Here is a 21,481-nt window from a genome sequence, read left to right as displayed (position 1 = left end):
TAATAACTTAGAGATAATTACTTATCTTTATTGATAACATTAGAATTATGATTATATTAGGATATAAATGTTATAGATAATATGTTATCATTAGAAGTGGTTTATTCTAGTTAGTCTTTTATTTATACTATGCATTGTAAGCGTCTATTTAAAGACAACATAAGTTCTTTAATATTAAGTCTTTTACTTATACCTTTGCATTAAGGATTTTTAGTTTTATTGTGAGAGAATCAGATAAAGAAGATGAAAGAGTGATGAGCACATACCAAAGAAGAAGAAATGAGGTTTTTTCGATTATCAAGGTAAATCTTGAATTTCTCTGGATAATTTTGATAAACCCAATTGGCTTAGAATTGGATTCTTTATATTTAATAGCTTAATTTTAGTTTTATACTTTGTGGGTTGTTTTGAATAAAGAACTGTAAAAAAAAAAAAAAAAAAAAAAAAAAAAAAAAAAATTTATATTTGAGAATTTAATCTGGTCCCAAAGTAAGAAATTCTTAATTTTTGCATGACACTATATTTGAGACTTATGAAGGGAAGTGGCGCTCAAAAACAAATGGGGTCTCATTAAGGAATAAGGAAGTGATTAAAATTGAATACAGAATATTATCATTTTTAGTATTATTCGACATCAAAAGAATGTGACTTAGAAATTAGGAGTCAACTCGATTGAATTTTTCAAAGAAAATGTTCTCATAGGATCTTTCATGTGTCAAGAACACATGGTAAAAAAAAATAAATAAAATAAAATAAAATTGGAGTCAATAGGAGTTCATTTCGGGGCCCAATTAAATAAAAAAAATGAGAGCAAAAATTTATGGGGAGCTAAAAGTGGGGATAGAACGAGCTCAAAACATACACTTCGTGCAACCCATCAAAACGATCATCTAGAAGTCTTCTGTGTGCTCGAAAAATTTAGTGTTGATTATAAATCAGGAAGGGGAAAAAAATGAGCCCAAAAGAGTGTTGAGCTGGCAAAAGGAAAATAACAAAAATAATTAATAATTAAAAAAATAAATAATAATAAAATATATATTGTCCAGTCCTGGCGTCAAAGCCCTTGATTGCAAGATGTGGAACATTTGTCCCACATCCAGGGGAGCATCTTCCCTATAAAAGGGGGAGAAAGTCCCCATTGTTCATCATACAGCATAAGCGGAAGAGAGAGAGAAAGAGAAGAGAAAGAAGAAAAGAAAGGAAAAAAGAGTGGTAAAAATGTTGGTTTTATTTATTGGATATATTCTGTCGACAAAAACATTATCATATTAGAGACTCCATATTTCCAAAAGACTTCAGAAATAATATTCCAAGCAAATTAATCAAGAAAGGAAATGGCTGAACAAGGCAAGATATGCAATGTGTTTCTCAAATAAGAAAAAAATCTGGTGAAGGAAATATTCTGAAGGCTTTCAAGAATCAGAAAGGTCGGCTTCCTCTCAAAGCATTCAGACGAACAAGATCAGCGTCCGGACGGAAGCCACAGAGGTTCAGTTCGATACATGTACGAACAGCCCATCAAACGCAAGCCACAGAGAGTTAATGTTCACTACCTATCCAAACAACCTAGTGGACCCAAGCCACAGAAAGTCCCTATCTGCAAGGATGTCCAGATACAAAAATGAAGACTAGGGACGAAGAAGCTTTTCCATGCAAATGTCTATACACTAAGTTAGCCTGCCGGATGCGCTTCAGCAAAATATGAAATTGTTGATACCTATCCGGACGAGCGATGACTTGTCCAGACACTGCCGCTTAGAAATCTATTCCTGACTTGTTTTAGGATTTTCAGAGCCTATTTAAAGAGGCTTCTATGGAGTGTTATTGTAAGAATTCCTTTATAGAATTCAAGTGTGCTAAGAGAAGATTATTTAGGCTTAAATTGTAATATATATTTCTCTTAGAGTTTTTGTGTTGTAATCGTTCAACCGTTGAAGTCTAACTAAAGAGGAGCTCTAGTTAAAAAAAGTCAATTGAAGAACTCTCCAGACAGGTCTGGGAGAGAGGCTGACAAGTAGGCGCTTGTTAGAGTTCAAGGTGTTACTACTGCAAAGGGTTGTAAGTATGAACTTCTTGTAACTAGTTATTTCTTCTGTTAGTTGATTTCATGTGTTTGGTTGCCCCGAAGTGATTTTTCTCTTTGGTGTAAAGAGTTTCCATTTCATAACCAAATATCTGTGTTATTTCTTTTTACTGCTTTTATATTTGGTTATCTGTTTGGTTGCGATTATCAAGGAGTCTAGATTTATTTTCAATTGGCATCAGAGCATGTTCACTCTGTTTAGATTAAATTCCTAAGTGAGATCCTTGACTCCTTTTGTTATGAATACTTCCCAGTCATCTGAAGATGAGTCTAATGATGAGTATGACCTTCAAATTGCATATGATGAGCTCTATAAGGAATTTATGAAATTGTTGAATTTTTATAAAATTTCCCTTAAAAAGCTTAAAGATGTTAAACATGAAAAAGAGTCTTTGGTTACTAAATTGTCTGAATCAAATACCTTAGTTGAATCTTTAAAATCTGAAAATACTGTGTTTGTTGAAAATATTAAATCACTTGAGAATGAATTGAAAGATTCTAAGGAACTTTCAAATAGACTCTCTAGTAATAGTCTGAAAAACATGTTGTGTGTTCAAAAACATGTTTCTAACAAGCCTAGTATGATTGTTGATAACTTAGGTACCTCTAATTCATATGCTTCCAATTCTAAAATAAAGTCTTTATTTGTTAAGCCTGTGAAAGTTGAAGAAATCAAGGTCAATATAGCTTGTTTGGATAAGGGCGAAAATTCTTGCATGAATAACTGTGTGAAGCCTAAATCCAAAGCTAATTTAGGGAAACAAACTCAAGCTAAGTTTGTTCCTACTTGTCACCGTTGTAGGATTGTTGGTCACATTAGACTAAATTCTTGTCAATTGAAATCCCAAAGACCTTGGAATAAGGAGAAAGATGTTGTAGAGCCTTCCATGTCTAAATATGTCCCTCCACATATGAGACAGCATTCTCAAAGGTTTGTCCCTACTTGCCATCATTGTGGCAAAATTGGTCATACCGGCCTAACTGTTTAAGTTGAAATCCCGTGAGTATAAGAATGGTAGTTCCTATTCACGAAAAAGCTATGAAGGGTTGTTCAACATGATGAGGGGTGTCTTGATTATGTTGGATAAGTTAGACAAGGGTTACAACACTGCACCTAGGGTTAGGAAGGTTGATATCATTCACCCTTTGAGGGGAAGTGGTAGTAGACTCACATAAAGTTAGGTGTTCACCTGGCATGCCTATGATCATTGTTCTTATTTCTATCATAAAGCATGTCAGATTCCATGCATTGTTCTTATTTCTATCCAAGGCTCATGTATGAGTTCTACAGAAATTTGAAGATTGACAACATGCACCAGATGTTCCCTCATTTGGAAACAAAAGTGTGTGGCACTTCACTGCACATCAATGCCGAGTTAATCAGCGAAGTCACCGGCATCTCAATCTCTCATGCCCTTGGTACACCTTTTCCTGAGTCAATGACTGCCTTTAAGGGAGGAACTTATAAGCTGCTTTGATCCCAGAAGAGAAACTGTTTTGGAAGAAAGCATGAACAATATTCCCATTGTCTGGCTTCAATCTCCTTAGTGACTACTGGCTCAGATAGTCATGCAGGACATCTGGCCTATTTCCCGCCACAGTGACATTTCACTTAATAGGGCATGTTTGATCTATGCCATAATAAACAGGGTTCCTTTCTGCACGTGCAAACACATCATCATGACCATGATAGAGATGCAGGGGGATAATCAGATTGCCCTGCCCTTTGGAAGACTTGTCATGAAGATCCTCAAAAAGAAGCTGACCAACATTCCTGCAAATGAGCCAGTGGATATGCCTGATGGACCTTTTGGGAAGCAAACTATGATGAAGTCCAATGCTCAACTTAACTGGTTCCAAGCACAGGATGATCTAGATCGTCCAGCTCCTTCTACTCCTTTAGTTGCTTCTTCTTCTCATGCTGATCCTCCAGATAATGCAGTTTTGAGTATACTGGCTCAAATCACCGATCGGCTGCATTCTATAGATACCTGGATGACTGATCAATTTCAATCCATGGATAATTGGCTTATCTCCTTTGATTATCAATTTCAGTCTCTGGATCAACGCTTTCAAATCATGGAGGCGGGCGTGGCGTATATCAAGATTAATGAACATAACACTCTCCGTCAAATACTTCCAGAAGATCAGCGAGATCAAGTGCCATGACACTTGTTTATTTTGTAATAGTTGTTAAACTATTTTTTTATGACTGCTAAACTATTTAGTTAAATTATGGACTCATTTTCTTTGGGATAACTGTGACTCTTATTTTTGGATTTAATTACTCGGTTTACCCTTTGTCCTTTTGTAACAAAAAGGGGGAGTAGTTTTAATTTTTGGGTCGTAATCATTTTTGTCCCAAAATGGCCAAAGGGAGAGTTTGTTGGTTTTTATTTCTTGGCTATATTCTGCCAACAAAAACGTTATTATATCAGGCACTCCATATTTCTAGAAGACTTCTGAAATAATATTGTAAGAATATTAATCAAGAAATGAAATGGCTGAACAAGGCAAGATGTGCAATTTGTTTCTCAAAGAAGAAAAGAATCTGGTAAAGGAAATATTCTGAAGACTTTAAAGAATCAGATAATTCGGTTTCCCTACAGAGCTTCCAAAGGGACAAGATCAGTGTTCGGACGGAAGCCACAGAGAGTGTCTGTTCAATACATATCTGGATGGCCTATTGGACGCAAGCCACAGAGAGTTCATGTTCACTACATGTCCAAACAGCCTAGCGGACACGAGCCAAAGAGAGTCCCTGTCTGCAAGAATGTCCGGACGCAAAAATGAAGACTGCAGACAGAGAAGCTTTTCCATGCATATGTTCGGACGCTAGGTCAGCTTGTCCAAACGCCGCTGCCAAGAAATCCGATCCTGACTTGTTTTAGGATTTTCAAAGTCTATTTAAAAAGGCTTCTAGGCAGTGTTATTATAAGAATTCCTGTAGAGAATTCTAGTGTGTTAAGAGAAGATTATTTAGGATTAAATTGTTATATGTATTTCTTTTAGAGTTTTTGTGTTTTGTACCGTTCAATCGTTGAAGTCTAACTATAGGAGAGCTCTAATTAAGGAAGACAACTGAATAACTCTCCAGATAGATTTGGGAAAGAGGCTGACAAGTAGGCGCTTGTTAGAGTTCAAGGTATAACTACTGCAAAGGGTTGTGAGTACGAACTTCTTGTAACTAGGTATTTCTTCGGTTAGTTGATTTCCTCGGTTTGGCTGTCTTAGAGTGGTTTTTCTCTTTTGTGCGAAGAGTTTCCATTTGGTAACCAAATATCTGTGTTATTTCTCTTTACTGCTTTTATATTTGGTTATCTGTTTGGTTACGGTTATCTATGAGTCTAGATTTATTTTCAAAAAAAAAAAAAAAAAGGAGTTGCTGAAGTGGTGCTCGATAAATAGTACTTTGGGGGGTTCAAAAATGCAATTTTCACAAATTAGCTCAATGAGTCCTTTTTATCATTCTTTTTAATTATGTGTATGTCTATTTTTCCAAATCGAATTGTTATAATTTCCAAATTAGTCTGCAAAGTTAAAATTAATATTTTCAAATATTTTATTTATATAAAGTTATTATAGAAAAATCATAATAGCGTCATTGTAATACTCAAATGAAACTGAAAATTTTACAATAACATCCTTATAATACCCGAGTAACATTAGAATATTTTATTAATATTTATACCTACGCCATAATAATGTCCCTATAAAAATACAAATAAATACTTTGATAATCGTCATAATACCCGAATAGCAACGTGATGACATAGTTATATATACCATCATAATGCCCTTGTGATTGTATCTCTACCGAAATAAATAATGAGTGTGTTCGGGTGTAACTCTTAATTTTTATTTTAATTTTTAAAGAGAATGATGTGTTTTTTTTTTTTTTTTTATTACATGTCCACACAAAAGGATGAAAAAGGCGTCGTATAAGAACTAAACGATGAGAAATATTTATAAATTAGTGTCCCTTGATACAAATGACGCGAATTTTATGACGCCATTATACAAAGGAAGAGAAATATTTCTAAATTAGCATCTTTTATATACAAATGACACTATTTGTACGATGTCACTCGATCCACAGACGACGAGAAATATTTCTAAATTTGCGTCCCTTGCATACAAACAAAGCTAATTTTACGACGTAACTGTACAAATAACGAGGAATATTTTAAAATTAGCATCCCTTTGCTAAAAACGACGTTAATTTTACGATGTCACTATACAAACAACGTGACATGCATGAGAATTTAAAAACAACGAGAAAAAGAAATGACAATATATAAATGTGTTGTGATATATTGGACTGAAACTGAAACTCCTAATTGAACATAGATTGTAGTTAATCTTGGGAAAAATGTACTACAGTACTTATAAATGTATATATTATATATGAAACACTTCCTTTCTGTTTGCAGGAGAGACTATTAATTTGTACAACATACCTTTCCAAGTGGCACCATGGCAACGAGGCCGACGAAGGATGTTAGGAGTAAATATGGGATTATCCAGGCAATGTGGGGCTCCTTAATGTTCTGGTTATCATTACCTTCTGTAGTATGCAGTTCCTTTGCAACAGTATTGCCCAGAGCGAAAAGGTAGTTTGCAATGCCTCCTGTGTGTTCAAATTCATTATAATTTATTATCAAACACAACCATGAGATGGATGCAACAAGAAATGTATGTACATAGTAATTAATGTTATGTTTTGCGATAGAACATTGAACTTACCATTAACAGCAACACGTATGATTGCAAGTACACAAACTTGAATCATAGTGTTCTCTTGCCTGGTAAAAGGTTGGCCTAAAATCCCACACCTTTCAACAATGGTGACCCATGTTTTGATGCAGGAGAACCCTACTAGCCCAGGATGCGTATATGCAGGAGTAAAGATTAATCCTGAAGTCAAAAGTAACTTCAACAATAGCACAGTGAACAAAGTCCCCAACACAAGGCTCACAACAAGAGCTCTTACAGTCAACTGGCTCTTCCACGAAGGAATAGCCTTATCCTTGTACAACATTTCCACATACTGCACCTCATTGCTACCATTGGTAGACGACGTCCTTTGGTTTTGCAGTCTTTTATACGGATTCCGTGCATTTTCCGGGGAGCCATTAATCTCAGGTTCCAGCTCTGGTTGATCGGTTATGGGCATCATTCTATTTGAGTTGGTATCTTTGGTTTGAATTGAATAGGATTCCATACGAGCGATCCCAGCGACCTTATATGTGTATAATGGTCTGCGCAGTTGCTTTGGTGGTTTAAACTCTAGGGTTTGGAGAAGTTCTGTTATTAATATTTTACTAATTTTGCATGCTTAGAAGGAGACAGCTGTGTATTGATTGATTGTCATTGAAATCTAGCAAAATGTTTACACTTAGTGAATGGTGATGGGAAAACTAAGACAAAATAATAGAATGCTCCTCAATCTTATCAAAGCAGACATCTCTATATATAGTGTAACACTGATGCAACATGGGTGGGGTGGACGTACTGCAAAACCAAACAACTCATGATTAAAAACTCTTCCTATAACCAATAACAAAACCAAGAAAAGACAAAATAAAAAAAAATAATAATAAATAAAAAAAACTCAACATTTGATAATTATTTCTTAATGAAAAAACAACATAAATTGCGGCCTCATCACAACAAACAACCAAATATATATATATATATATCGTCATTTAGTATCGTTTCTTTTTTCGTCATTTTTATTAAACTACGCAAATATATGTTGTTTACGTTGTTTATGATTAAATGACATAAATCTAACCTCCTTTATTTTTAAACAACATAAAATAAATAAATAAATAATTACGGCATTTTCTAAAAAAAGACAAATTTTTCTTAGAAAATTGCGTTACTTTTATAATTCACATCATTTATACAGTAAACAACGTTATATATATATGTGACGCCGTTTACTGTTTAAATATACGTCACTTTATGTTTAGAGGCAAGGAACTTGCCAAAAAAGGCGTGCCCACCTCTCGTCATTTAAGAAAAAAAGAAAAAAAAATTCAACTAATGTTGTTTCACAAACGATGCTAATTTAAAAAAGAGAGGTGATTCTTACACAACAATCATACACAACTCTACTCGCATGGGGTGAGACCCACATGATAGGTTTCACCCCATATGAGTAGTGTTGTGTATAGTCGTTGTGCAATAAGCATTTTCCTTTAAAAAATGCTATCATCCATTTGATTTCTCTTCCCCACGTGTGAGCTAGCTTTCATAGAATAATTTAAGAAAGTTGTCCTCCATTTCTGTCTCTCACACACACAAAGTTGATTTTTCAAGCAAAGTTGATTTCACAAAACTACCAAAGTACGCCGTTGATCTCTCTCTCTCTCTCTCACAGCAAGAGTGAAAATGGGCAAGGGCGGCGCGCTGAGGGAGAGCGTCGTGAAGAAGATCCTATTGTCCTACACCTACGTCAGCATTTTGCTCTCCAACTCCACCTCCATCACCGTCCTCCTCGTGCGCGTCCTTTACCTCATCGATCCAGTCTCCATGTCCCGTGAAGTCTACCTCTCCTCTGTCATCCCAATCGGCACTCTCTATTATTTTTCTCCCTCTACCTCTCCAACTCTGCTTACATCACTATCCTCCTCGTGTGCATCCTCCACCTTGTCAAACCCATCTCCATGTCCCATGAAGTCTACCTGTCCTCTGTCGTCCCCATCGACGATGTCTACTCTTTTTCCCTTTGACTCTCCAACTCCGTCTATTTCTATCTCTCTATCTCCTTCATCCAGATGCTCAAGTCCCTAATGCCCTTAGGGTTTTATAAATTTGATTTCGTCGAATTAATTGTGGCTTTGGATTTCTTGTTTGGTTGTTGAGAAACTCCAAGAAGAAAAATACCAAGGGATTTTTTGAAAAAAAATTATGTCAAATATCGTCGTTCAGTGCTAAACGACAAAAATTAATGTCGTTTCAATGTACAAAATGTCGAAAAATACTTTTCTTGACCCCAGGTTTGACATCATTTGATAAACGACATTAAGTAAATGACGGCAATGCATGTTTATTCCACTTTTTACGTTGTTTTTCAAAACGACGTGTACGTGAAACAACCTTTTTTTTCATCCTTATTAGGCTTAAGTATAGAAAAGAGTCATATATAGCCCTACTAAAAAACAAAATAAAAACGATCAACAGTGATAGATCGAGATCGAAGGAGATTAAGTCTCATTTGAATGAGACTTGCGATAACCTTCTCGGTCAATCAAGACATCGACCAAAAGCTCTAATTTTTGCATGATGCAACACCTCGTTTGATGCCTCTAGTTTTTGTATGATGCAGCACCTCGGTCGAACGGGAATCGACTGACTCTTCAATCGAGGCTATCAAATACTTTTTTGGATTTTTCTTGACGACTTATTTTGATCCTATAAATGTTAGAATTGGAAAATCTTCATAAAATATGACTTTTTAACCTTTGAGTAAGCTTTCCAGCACTACCAAGATAGCTTCTAATTTGATGTCGGAATCACAAAATATGGATGTTTTACTCTGACCGGTCTACTTATAAACTCATCTACATCAAACACCCCTCATCTTTCTTCTCATATATTAATCCATGAATAATTGGTAGCTAAAGCTGATTAAAGGTTATATTTGATAATGAATTGAAATGAAGGTATACTTTACAATTTTTAGAAATGTGTTAAAAAAAATAAAAAAAGAAGGCCAATTTGTCACTGTCAAACTTTAAAATGAATGAAAAAGTAGTCACGTGCATTCACTTTTATGTCTTTCTTCCTAAAATACAATTTTTTTTTTCTTAAAAACTAAAATAATAAATCAATAAAATAAAATAAAAACAAATAAAAATCAGAATTTTTTTTTTAAAAAAAAAAAAAAAACCCTTTGTAGCTAGGGTGGTTTGCCCACCCACAAAAGTAGGGGTGTCAAATGAGTCGAGGCGCTCGTGAACTCAGCTTAGCCTAATTAATTTAGTCTCAGTTCGAATAAGTTCAACTTGACTCATTCAGCTCGAATCTTTAGGTCGCTCATATACATATATATACATGTACCCCACAAGAGAACGCAGACAAGGGAATCAAGAAGTACCAATAACAAAAGGGGTTAAGGAACACGCTTAGGACGTTTGTTCAACTGGAGTGAACCCACTCTGATACTAATTGAAAGAACCTAAAGAACAATTCTAACCCCAAATTAACAACACAAGAATACTTATCACAAGATAAAATTATTGAAACATAAAGCACATAAACATCACGAGTACAAAATTCATTCCACATCCACAACACAATATTTTGTTGACAAAGTGAAAAACACTTTGAACACAACAAAGGGAAAAAGGAAATCACTATAATAAAGAAGATTCATAATAAAGACGCTGAAAATAAATATAGACTCCTAAGCAATCTCAACCAAACAGATAACTAAATATACAAAGCAACAAAGATAAATAACACAAATATTTGGTTACGAAGTGAAAATTCTTTTCACCAAAGAGAAAAACCACTCAGGGGCAGCCAAACTTAGGAAATCAATTATCAGAATAAATAGTTAATTACAAGAAGTTCGTACTCACAACCTTTTTATAGTATTCACTCTCTTAAATTCTAACAAGCACCTACTTGTCTGCTTCTCTTCCAGACCCATCTAGAGAGTTTCTTCAATTGATCTTCCTTAACTGGAGCTCCTCTCCAGTTAGACTTCAATGGTTGAACGGTTGAACAACGAATACATGAAACACTCTAAGAGAAATACATATAATTGTTTAAGTCTAAAAACCTTCTCTTAGCACAATGGAATTCTCTACTGAAATTCTTAAACAAATACTGCCTAGGAGTCCCTTTAAATAGGCTCTGAAAACCTTAAAATAAGTCAGGAACAAGTTTCTAAGCGGCGGTGTCCAGACAAGCTAACACGTGTCAGGACACATCAGAAAATAAACTTTCTGTGAAGCGTGTCCGGACAGGGAACCCTAGTGTCCGGGCACATGCATGAAAACTCTTATGTGTCCACAAGAGCGTCCGGACATCTTGTAGAACAATGACTTGATGGAAGTTGTGTCTGCTGGGCTGTCCGAACATCTTTGAGAACAAAATCTTACTGCCAATCGCGTCCGCTAGGCTGTCCGCACATATTTGAGAATAGAATCTTACAGCCAATCGCGTCCACTTGGCTGTCCAGACATCTTAGAGAACAAAACCTTACTGCCACTCGTGTCAGGACATGGCTTCTGGCTGTCCGAACACTACAGAATTAAACTATCTTCTGAAAGCCTTATGAATGATCTGAATCCCAAATTCTTCAACAAACAAGTAACATTTTGTCACATGAATATAGCCAACATCAAAAACCAACAGACATAGATATTGACAATCCATTTGTAAATCTAAAACTCTGTGTGACAAGCTATATGTTTGCCTCCGAGCTAGCTAATCTGCTTCAAGTGCATTTTCTCATTGATCCATCGGTAGACTCTTTGTAGTTGAATGATGTGTATGAAGTGGTTTGAACAAAACAAACTCAAAACATCAAGATAGAGGAAGCTCAAGGCTTTGTACAAATCGATCATCTCTTAGAATCAATTAGATAAAATGAAGCAAGCTACCTCTAGAAGCTTTATTTAGGTTTTTCTCAATCGACTTGATTAAACTTCTAAAAGGATATCAAAAACTACAAATACCCAGCCCAAGAGAACAGACTTTTAGTTTTCACATTAGAACAGTTCACGGTGTCATGTCAAGACGTGAATCTATGGTTTCATTACTAACTCTCTGACAGTTTCTGGTAGGTCACGTCAAGACAAGCTTCTAAAGGGGACAAAACAGAAACTTCTCTATGGCTCCACGTCACGTCTACATCTTGACGGGGTTTGAATTAGACAAAACAATAGCTTTTTTGTGACCCCACTTCACGTTCACAATATCCATACGCATCAAACCACCCCCCATGTGAGGGTTCACGCAAAATTTATGTCCAATAATTAGTCACATTCTCGATCAAGCTAAGGCCAAGCAAAGACCACAAGAAATTTTTGTCTTCCTAACTTTGATACATACATGCATCCAGGGGCGGACTCACGCCCATTCGTCCCCCCAAAAATTTTAAAATTCAACTTTAAATATATAAGTTTATAAATTTGTCCCCCAAAATAATTTTTTTGTCCCCCCTAAAAAAATTTCTTTACTTTTTATCCTTTCAAAATAATTTTTTTGTCCCCTCTAAAAATTTTTCTTTACATTTTGACCTCCCAAAATAATTGTTTTGTCCCCCCTAATTAAAAAATTTTCTTTACTTTTTGACTTCCCAAAATAATTGTTTTGTCCCCCCCTAAAAAAATTTCTTTATATTTTGACCCCTCAAAAATATTTTTGTCCCCCCTAAAAAATTTTCTTTATATTTTGCCCCCCTTTTATTTTAAAAGACCAAAAAATCTCTTATTTCTATTGTTCCCTTCTCAGCTCTATCTATTCTTTTCTCCCTAGACTCTAGCTTGTTGGAAGATATTATTCATGGGTTTTTTTCCAAAACTCTCATCCAAGAGATGCGACCTTTCAAAAACAAATACCAATCTTCCTCAAATTTCTAAAGAACGAGCATTTTGGTTTTTCCTTTGATTACCAAGGGGCTTCGCAGTATTAGAAGATACACCTCTTGACGCCGGACAGAATAGCGATTATTCTGTAGGCTAACCAACAGGTAGTTTGCAAGGAAGAAAACAGGAAAATTACCCCAAAGAAAACAGAGACAAACTCTGAATTTGATAAAATTATCAATAATCAACAACTATCGGAAAACGCCCACAAGCCGGGCTAATATAACTGAAAAATTACCAAAAATAGCAAAATCCCGAAAAGCCTAATAAATCTCCTAAGACTTGAAATAATACAAATAAACATATTATGGAAATACTTGGTGCCAAAGAATTACCATATTAGAGAAAATATAATAACTATAATATTACTTGACGACAACGTAAATATAAATATGGAAATTCTTTAAAAGATAAATCAAGAGATTTGTCGAAAGTCTCTTCTTTCCTTCTTGGTCTTTCTCTTGATGGATGTTGACAACTCGGTAGAAAATATCTTCAAAATCACAATTGCCAAAGGTCTCTTCTTTCCTTCTTGAGTAGTTGACCCTTTCCTTTCTTGCCTAAGCTAAATGAATCTCATCGCCACATCATAGACCAATTAATTCTATAGTTGTATCTGATTTCCTCCTGCATCACCTCTGCAGCAAGTTATCTACAGTCATGGCAGCAAGACATTAGTTTCAGCAAGTCCACTCCATTGCAGTAAGCCTTTGTCGATAAGAAAAGAAGGGATTTTGTGTTTTTTTTTTGGGGGGGGGGGGGGGGGGGAGAGAATTTGAGTGGAAGAGAAGGGGATTTGTGGTTGGGTATAAAGAGAGGGCAGAGAATATGAAAGAGAGGATAAAAGGTCTGAATGAGAGTAAAGGATTTTTTTTTTTTTTGGTTCTCTGTTTCAAGAGAGGTAGAGAGAAAGGGAGGGATTGTGGGAATGACTGGAACTCAGAAGACTAGAGGCCGGAAGACACAGAAAACAGACCAAGAGATAGTAGACATGGTGTTTGAAGGAATGCCTCAAAGAGAGGCTCGACTGTTGGAAAAAAAATGGGAACATCTAAGAGGATCTGAAGTGGTGTTGGCCTTAAAAATATGAAAAATTCGAAGGATGCCTTTAGAAAATTCGGTTTCTTATGGAGGTCTTATGGGGAATGCCTTTGGAAAATATGGAAGAAGAAAAAATTCTGCAGTTAAGTGTCATAATTAACATTCCTGTATGGTTGAATTGTTGCTTGTTTGAAGATATTTCAAAATGTGTTTTTGTTGACAGGACTGATAATAATAACTCCAAGCTAATCTTGACTCTCATTATTGTTAGGATTTTGGGGATCTTTCTTAAGAAAAATGGTCTACGACCCAAAGGTATCCTACTTCTTAGACCTTATAAATTGTATTCGGTTTATTTTACTATGCTCAAACACACGCAGAGAAAAACTACATGAGTAAGTTATTTATTTATATAAGTTCGTCCCCTTATCAAAAATCATGATTCCACCCTTGCATGCATCCAAATTTTGGACAAAAGGGAAATGAGAATTCTTTTCAAACACCAACCCACCAACCCCAAAAAAGAAACAATCTTTGGGCCATTCTCAAATTTGACGTTTTTTTAACCTAGAACTGCCTTAGGAGGACCCATGCATCACCCCATTTGCATGCCAAGTGCCCACCATCATTGAGTTTGTAAGCTTTTCAGTATATTTTGATGTGTCACCACGCATGTTGACAACACCAAATGTGGCACGGAAATTGAAACCATTGCTTCATTATCAAGACCTCGTAATTAGATTGTAATCATATTATATATGACTTTGATGCATTCTTTAATCGCTCCTTTTTGGAACGACCTTTTCGTACCAACCTCCATTACACCCACCAAGCAAACAAAACGGTACGTATACCAAAATTAGTTAGGGAGTGTTAGTCTAGCTAGGTGTCCCTTTGGACCTCCCCATGTCCTACTCCACCAAATATACATAGGATCAAGATCCTCAATAATTAGGAAAATTAATCATTCAAACTCCTTTCTTTTGTTATGGACAGAAGATGTGATGGACTTCTGGGAGAGAGCCCTTATCCAAGAGTAGAGAATCTTTACCCAAACGGGGAGGCCCTTGTTGGACCGGGGCTTCATGTTTTGTTACAACAGTTAAAAAGTGTTTATTCGATTCGAAAGCTTAAGATTATAGAAAGAGAATAATTTTATTATTTATTTTATATTCTACCAAAAATGAAAGAATTTGAATTACGTACCTCCCCTACTTTCGAGAGACCATCTTTGCCCCCTTTTTTTACAGGAAAATAACTATATCTATAGTGTATTAAAGTGTTAATTAAATGATTAAATTTATCACTTCTTATCGGCTAGCTTTGAAATAATTAAGTAGTAATTTAGCATGATATCAGAGCCAAAAGTACTGAACTGTGACTTATCATAGTGAAATAAGATACGACTTTCAATATGCTTAAGTATGTGACTGACTAAACAATACATATGTGGGAGGCTTTTCTTCATATTTAAGGGGCTGCTATTAATTATTTTTCTTAAGCCAGATTCTCCATATATATATAATAAACATGCATGCATGATGTTACAGACATATGGAATTAAAATACTTGGACTTTTAATAATAACAATATGTTCATATCAATTGGTTTACAAAAGTCAGAGTAATCTTTGAATAAGTCTTTTGGTTCGGATCTTGTTAACAAAAAAAAAAAAAAAAAAAAAAGGATCACCATTCATTAAGGGTAATATTGGGGATTAATTAGGTTATATTAGGGATAAGGTTTTTCCTTTAAAGTGGGTTAAAGAAAATTTACATGATCTATTAAAAATACATGCGACAATCAAGCATATTTTGAATACATATCAATGTAATCAGGGGCGGAGCCGCCCCAAGGTTCTCCCCAAAAAATAAAAAATTTAAAAATTTAAAAAAAAATTAAAATTTTGCTCCAAATTTTATTATTTTTTCTAATTTTAGCCCTTCAAATTTTTTTTTTTCAATTTGGCCCCCCAACTTGGGGGGGCTGGCTCTGCCCTGAATGTAATAAATAAATTGAAAAAAAAAATCAAACCAATGGACCTCACACGTACGTAGTATGCTTTTTTCGACTCAAGCATAAGTAAAACCCATTTATTAGAAAAATAAATAAATAAATGTCCATTAATATAGATCTCAGAAAGTGTGAGGTGGGATATTAACATAGATCGAGGTTGAAATAAGGTGGAAGGGGATGAGAGCAAAAGAAGAATTATATGCTTTGAGTGAAGATGAAGATTCATCCTAATCAGTCAATTAATTAACGAATTCTTTCTTCTAATTCTTTTTCATATACCCTTCACCCCTGTGTTTTTTTTATTGAAAAAGGGAAGGAGTGGAGAAATGTGTAATACTGTTGTTAATTACTAGACATATTTTGCAGCTTTTGCCTTTTATTCCAAAAGGGTTAAAATATTCCCGTGATCTAGATCCACCAATCAAACCTGATCACCTTTTTATGAAAGTTTATCTCATTAATCATGCGACTAATTAACCTTTTTTTTATTATTATTATTTCTAGGCGATCAATTAACTATGTACTATGGAGTAAATTATTCATGATCAAATAATCAAGTTCCATTTTACTAATAGATCTTTGCTCACATTTTGAAACTTCAAAAAAAAAAAAAAAAAATTACTTCTAAAACTATTCGTCTTTCGAGTAATACAACTATTCGTACCCATTTATCAGTATATCTATCTCACAACAGCTGACGTAAAGTATTTTAAGCAACTTCACATGTCAACCACTTAAAAAAAAAAAAAAAAAGTTAAATACGCCTGACCCTCTTATGGTTTAACGTCTTTATTTTTTATTTCCTATGGTTCATTTTGTATCGTAAATGATACCTCGCTTATGGCTAAAGACGAAGTTAGTACTTTCGTCCAATTTCCGTCCAAAAATTGATAGAACTCCACGTCATACTTCTGAAAAAAAATAAAATTAAGATTGGCATACGTGTTCTTTTTATCATACTCTTATACTATTGGGCTGATGAGTCAGTACTTATCAATCATTTGATCAATATTTATTAAAATAATATATAAAAAAATAAGAATTAATAGGTACTGTCACATAGACCGATGAGTATGAGAGTGAAATGAGAAACAAGTGTTTATAATTACTCTATCTTAATCCCAACAAATCTAATTTCAATTGAAAGCCAAACCAAATTAGGGATCTCAAACCTCCATGTTATTGCAATTAATGGACCAACTTTGAGTGGTCTGGATTTACACCACACGATTCCTTCTTATACTAAACATTACATAATAACAAATGCTTCTTATGATCTTATCTAAAACAACACCTCACAAGATGCTTTCTTCACATTGCATGTCGACAAAGTTTTATCACTTCAAGATCGACATCAAACTACCAAACTACCCCTTTTTGACAACATGACCAAACAGCCCTTCAAGCTAACTAAACAACGGATTAAGGATCCCCAATTATTTGTCCGAATTTTTTTAAAAAAATTAAACAAGTGATAGTGAGATATCACTTATATAATTTATCTGACCAAATAAAAATTGAATAAAAATCTTCTACAATTATTTACCCGAATTTGAGACAATTCAAGCAGGTGATGGTGAGAAATTACTTATGGGACTCATGACCAAATAAGTAGTTAGGCAGTCCAAATTTTATTTAATCAAGTAGGTTTCATAAGTGGTCTCTCACAATCACCTACTTGAATTCTCTCATATTCAGGTAAATAATTGTAAAGGATCCTAGTCCATAAAAATTAAGTTGTCCAACCACTTATTCGGTCAGGTAAATTTTATAAGTGATTTCTCACAGTAACTTGACCAAAATCTCTCAAATTTGGACAAATAAAACATTCATCAAACTTGGAACATAGGCACACCAAAGGGAAATGATACTTGGGGGATGTTTTACCGTCCCTCAACAGACTGATTTAATAAAAAAATAATTTTTTTAATAAAAACAGCTATTTTTGATTAAAAAAATCTATTTAAATAGAAAGTGCCGGGCAGGAGCCGATTGATTTGCCACCGCCTATCGGTGCTCGCCACCGCCTATGACTGCTCCACGCCAAAATGTCCAATTCTACGTAGTACCCAAGAAGCCGGCAATCAGGACTGTTTTGGGAATCCGAAATTAAATAAAAATACCGGTCAACCGTCTCTCTTATAACACCATTCGCCTCTGTTAGTTAAGACCACCAAACATACCAAATTACCAATGAGAAAACAATTAGAAGCTACCTGCGGCTGCTATGTTCATGGCCATGTTTATTCACGAAGCAGCTAGAAACATGAACCAGATTTGCAGAAAAGTTGTTCACATCAACGTCCGGTGGAGCATACTCCAAAGGGTCTCGGTTATCCGACAATTTTTCCGATTCATTTGGGACAGGATTCTTGTTTGTTCCATAGGAAAGGCACCGGGCCGGTACCGGAGGTTGTCCCGCCGGAGTTCGTTTCTACCGCAGGAGGCATTAATTGAGGCGGCAGGCATGGGATTGGATGAGTCCTCCTCGACTTGTAGTGGGTATGACTCGGATTCCGATTTGGTCCCCTTGAAGATCAGTTTGTTGGGTGATTGCCAGATCGGAAAAACAAGCTTTGTGGTAGATATGATGATCGAAATCCAAGTTTTTTTTTTGTTTTTTTTCCATTTTTTGGTTAATTATAAATAGATTGTGATTTTTATAACAAGCTTTTTTCGTTCTTTGAAGATAAAATATGTAGGAGATGAGCAGGAAAAGAGAAGCTTGCAGATGGCAGGATTAAACTTGATGGACAAGACTTTATCGGTTCAAGGTGCCCGGATTTCGTTAAACATATGGGATGTGGGAGGTACGTTTTAATTTATTAATATTAATCCATTTTGATTTTCTAATTATATATTTGGACTTAATTAATTTTTTTTTTTTTTTTCGTAATTTAATTTCTTCCATAGGCGACAAAGGATCACTGGACCATGTTGCAGTTGCTTGTAAAGATGCAGTAGCAATTTTGTTTATGTTTGATCTTACAAGTCGGAGTACACTAAATAGGTGTGGTTTAATTAATTAACTTTAATTCCTATTCTTTTGAGAGAAAAATAAATCTGAATAATTATATATAGTTTATGTTTATTGAAACTTTTGTGTTTTTCTGTGCTTTTTCAGTGTTATTGAATGGTATAATCAAGCAAGAAAGTGGAATCAGGTACTAATTAATAATTAAGTGCCATTGATTCTGAATAAATTAAGTTGTTGATATATATATATATATATATATATCATTATCAGTAATTAAAATTTGATGCAATTAAATGCCTTTTGCACATGGAAGAAAAGAGTACAGTGACTGCATTGATGTAATATTTATGCCAATAATTGACATTTTAAGATTAAATTAAAGTGACTGTTTAAGGAATAATAGACACATAATGATTATCATTCATCTTATGTCTTGTCAAATTCATATTTCCCCCACAAAGAAGTAGTGTTCATGATTTGATTTTATTATATTCATCTAATTTCTATATATTTTTCATTTTGTTTATATGTAGACGGCAATTCCCATAATAATAGGAACAAAATTTGATGATTTTGTTAGACTTCCCCCAGATTTGCAATGGACGATCGTTACTCAGGTAATTAATCGACTACTCACCCTTCATGTTTCTAATTATCATATCAAAATTGTTTCTCTTACTTAAATTGAAATTGAGGATGGCTAAAATTCATCTTTACGTATAGGTTTAAACTCTATTTTAATAGGTGATCAAGTTTAATACGTAAAATATTTAATTTAAATAGAGTGAATTGTAAAGTCAGAGTTCGAACTCATGACATCTGGTTCTGATTCAATTAATCAATACTTTAATAGATAAAAAATTGAAGAAAAAAAGAAAAAGAAAAAGAGAGAGGTGGTCTTTTTTAGAATATTAAATAAATAATTAAGGGTCCGTTTAACTTTGCGATTTCAAAACATGTGATTAATTTAAAAAATAGCTAGCAATTTTTAAAAATACTATTAAGCCTTTAGTAAAATTACAGTTTAACATTTAAAATCGAATTTTAGCCTTTATTTAAACCATGCATTTTTAAAAGACATGCCCATTGCTTGCGATTTGAAAAACGTATATTATTTCACATTTTTAAACCGTTATTTTTTAAAAGCGTACTCCCAAACGAAACATATTCCACGATATATTTTGATTAAAAACGCACTTTTAACCTACAAAATTACAAAGCCAAACGAAGCACTCTAAGTTCACTTATTCCTATCGACTCAAGTTTTGAAATAGGTTGTAATTTAATACAGTATTCGAACAAAAAATTTGAGATCAAAGCTTATTTCAATTAAATATTTCATATATTAAGCTTTAAAGGACTTATAGATTTGATCTTCTCCTTCAAGTCAAGACTCAAAGAGGAAGAACAACACCTTTAGTATTATGTTCACCTCATATTCTATTTCGTTGCTGGCATCTGCAGCAAGTCAAAGAATGTCAGGGAAAATTAAAGAGGACAAGTCTTCCTTTGTCGATCTTTGAAAATGAAACCCTCTATTTTTCTCTCTCCGCGTTAGAGATAGAACAGGGGAGGGGCCACCTGTTGGATAAAAGTCGAAGAATATAATTTAAGGAGAATTTTAGACAAAGTAATGTTCGAGGGATAATTATAAGAGATAATTTATGAAATTTATCTGATCAAATAAAAATTAGACTGTTTAACTATTTATTCAATAAGATGAATTTATGTAATTTTTTATAATTATTTATTTGAAATTTTTAATTAAATTTAAATAAATAATTTGAGAAGATGTTGAGGAGTTTGATTTGTGCACGAAAACAGGCAAGGGCATATGCAAGGGCAATGAAAGCGACTCTGTTCTTCTCGAGCGCCACCCACAACATAAATGTGAACAAGATTTTCAAATTCATCATGGCCAAGCTCTTTAACTTGCCGTGGACGGTAGAGAGAAATTTGACTGTTGGAGAACCCATCATTGACTTCTAAAGCTCTACTTTTTTTTTCCACTGATTCACATGTACAAAAGCTGAAGAAAATATATATATTACTTTGATCCGGCCACCGGATTGACTCCATTAGTCCATTTTATGGTTTTTTTTTTTTTTTTTTTTTTTTAAATTTTTAGTTTTACAGTAAAAGGAAGGAATATTGTAGTGACATATTTGTTCCCTCTGACTCCATTATATATATATATATAAGCAAAGAAATACAAAGATGAGAGAATGCTTTTACATCTTCTTTTTCATGGTGCAGGGGACCCAATGCCACGTAAGAACATAGAGAAAATTTTCGGCCTTTTATTTTATTAAGAAAATAAATAATTTTTATTGAAAATAAAAAATATAAAATGAAATAATTTTGAAATAGTCATTTTTATAGGTAATAGGAATGGTTATTCTAATTGTTAGAGCATTATCATATATTCTAACACTAATATTATTTTATTTAACTTTTTTTTGTTTTTAATTAAAATATATTTTTTTTTAATAAAATAATCATTCCGCATATCAATCATATCATAAAATCTTACCATATCATAATAAACGGCAAAAGGCTTAACATTGTATATTAATTTGGAGACATGATTCCTGCCCAACAGTTATAAGAGTCTAGAAACATTAGGGACCCATGTGGTGAGTCCATTGTGAGACCTACCCCATACCTCTAAACTCGTACACAACAGTTACATTATGTAAAAGACATTTCTGATTAATTTGTAGTACGTACGTGCTAGATTTGCAAATCACAAAA

At 34.2% G+C, this 21,481-nt stretch overlaps 1 protein-coding gene across 1 annotated transcript; it reads left to right on the top strand.

Moving 5' to 3' along the window:
* The first annotated feature begins 17,754 nt into the window (after positions 1–17,754).
* LOC133876536 (septum-promoting GTP-binding protein 1) lies at positions 17,755–20,808 on the top strand. The gene is made up of 6 exons (XM_062314829.1): positions 17,755–18,331; positions 18,440–18,560; positions 18,664–18,760; positions 18,875–18,914; positions 19,261–19,344; positions 20,552–20,808. Exons 1-6 carry the CDS (start codon positions 17,978–17,980, stop codon positions 20,714–20,716), a joined length of 861 nt encoding a protein of 286 aa, XP_062170813.1. The 5' UTR covers positions 17,755–17,977; the 3' UTR covers positions 20,717–20,808.
* The last annotated feature ends 673 nt before the right edge of the window (positions 20,809–21,481 follow it).

Source organism: Alnus glutinosa, chromosome 8 (assembly GCF_958979055.1).
Source record: "Alnus glutinosa chromosome 8, dhAlnGlut1.1, whole genome shotgun sequence".
Taxonomy (NCBI): Eukaryota; Viridiplantae; Streptophyta; class Magnoliopsida; order Fagales; family Betulaceae; genus Alnus; species Alnus glutinosa.
The sequence above is the reverse complement of the archived record's forward strand: the minus strand, read 5'-3'. Positions and strand labels throughout refer to the sequence as shown.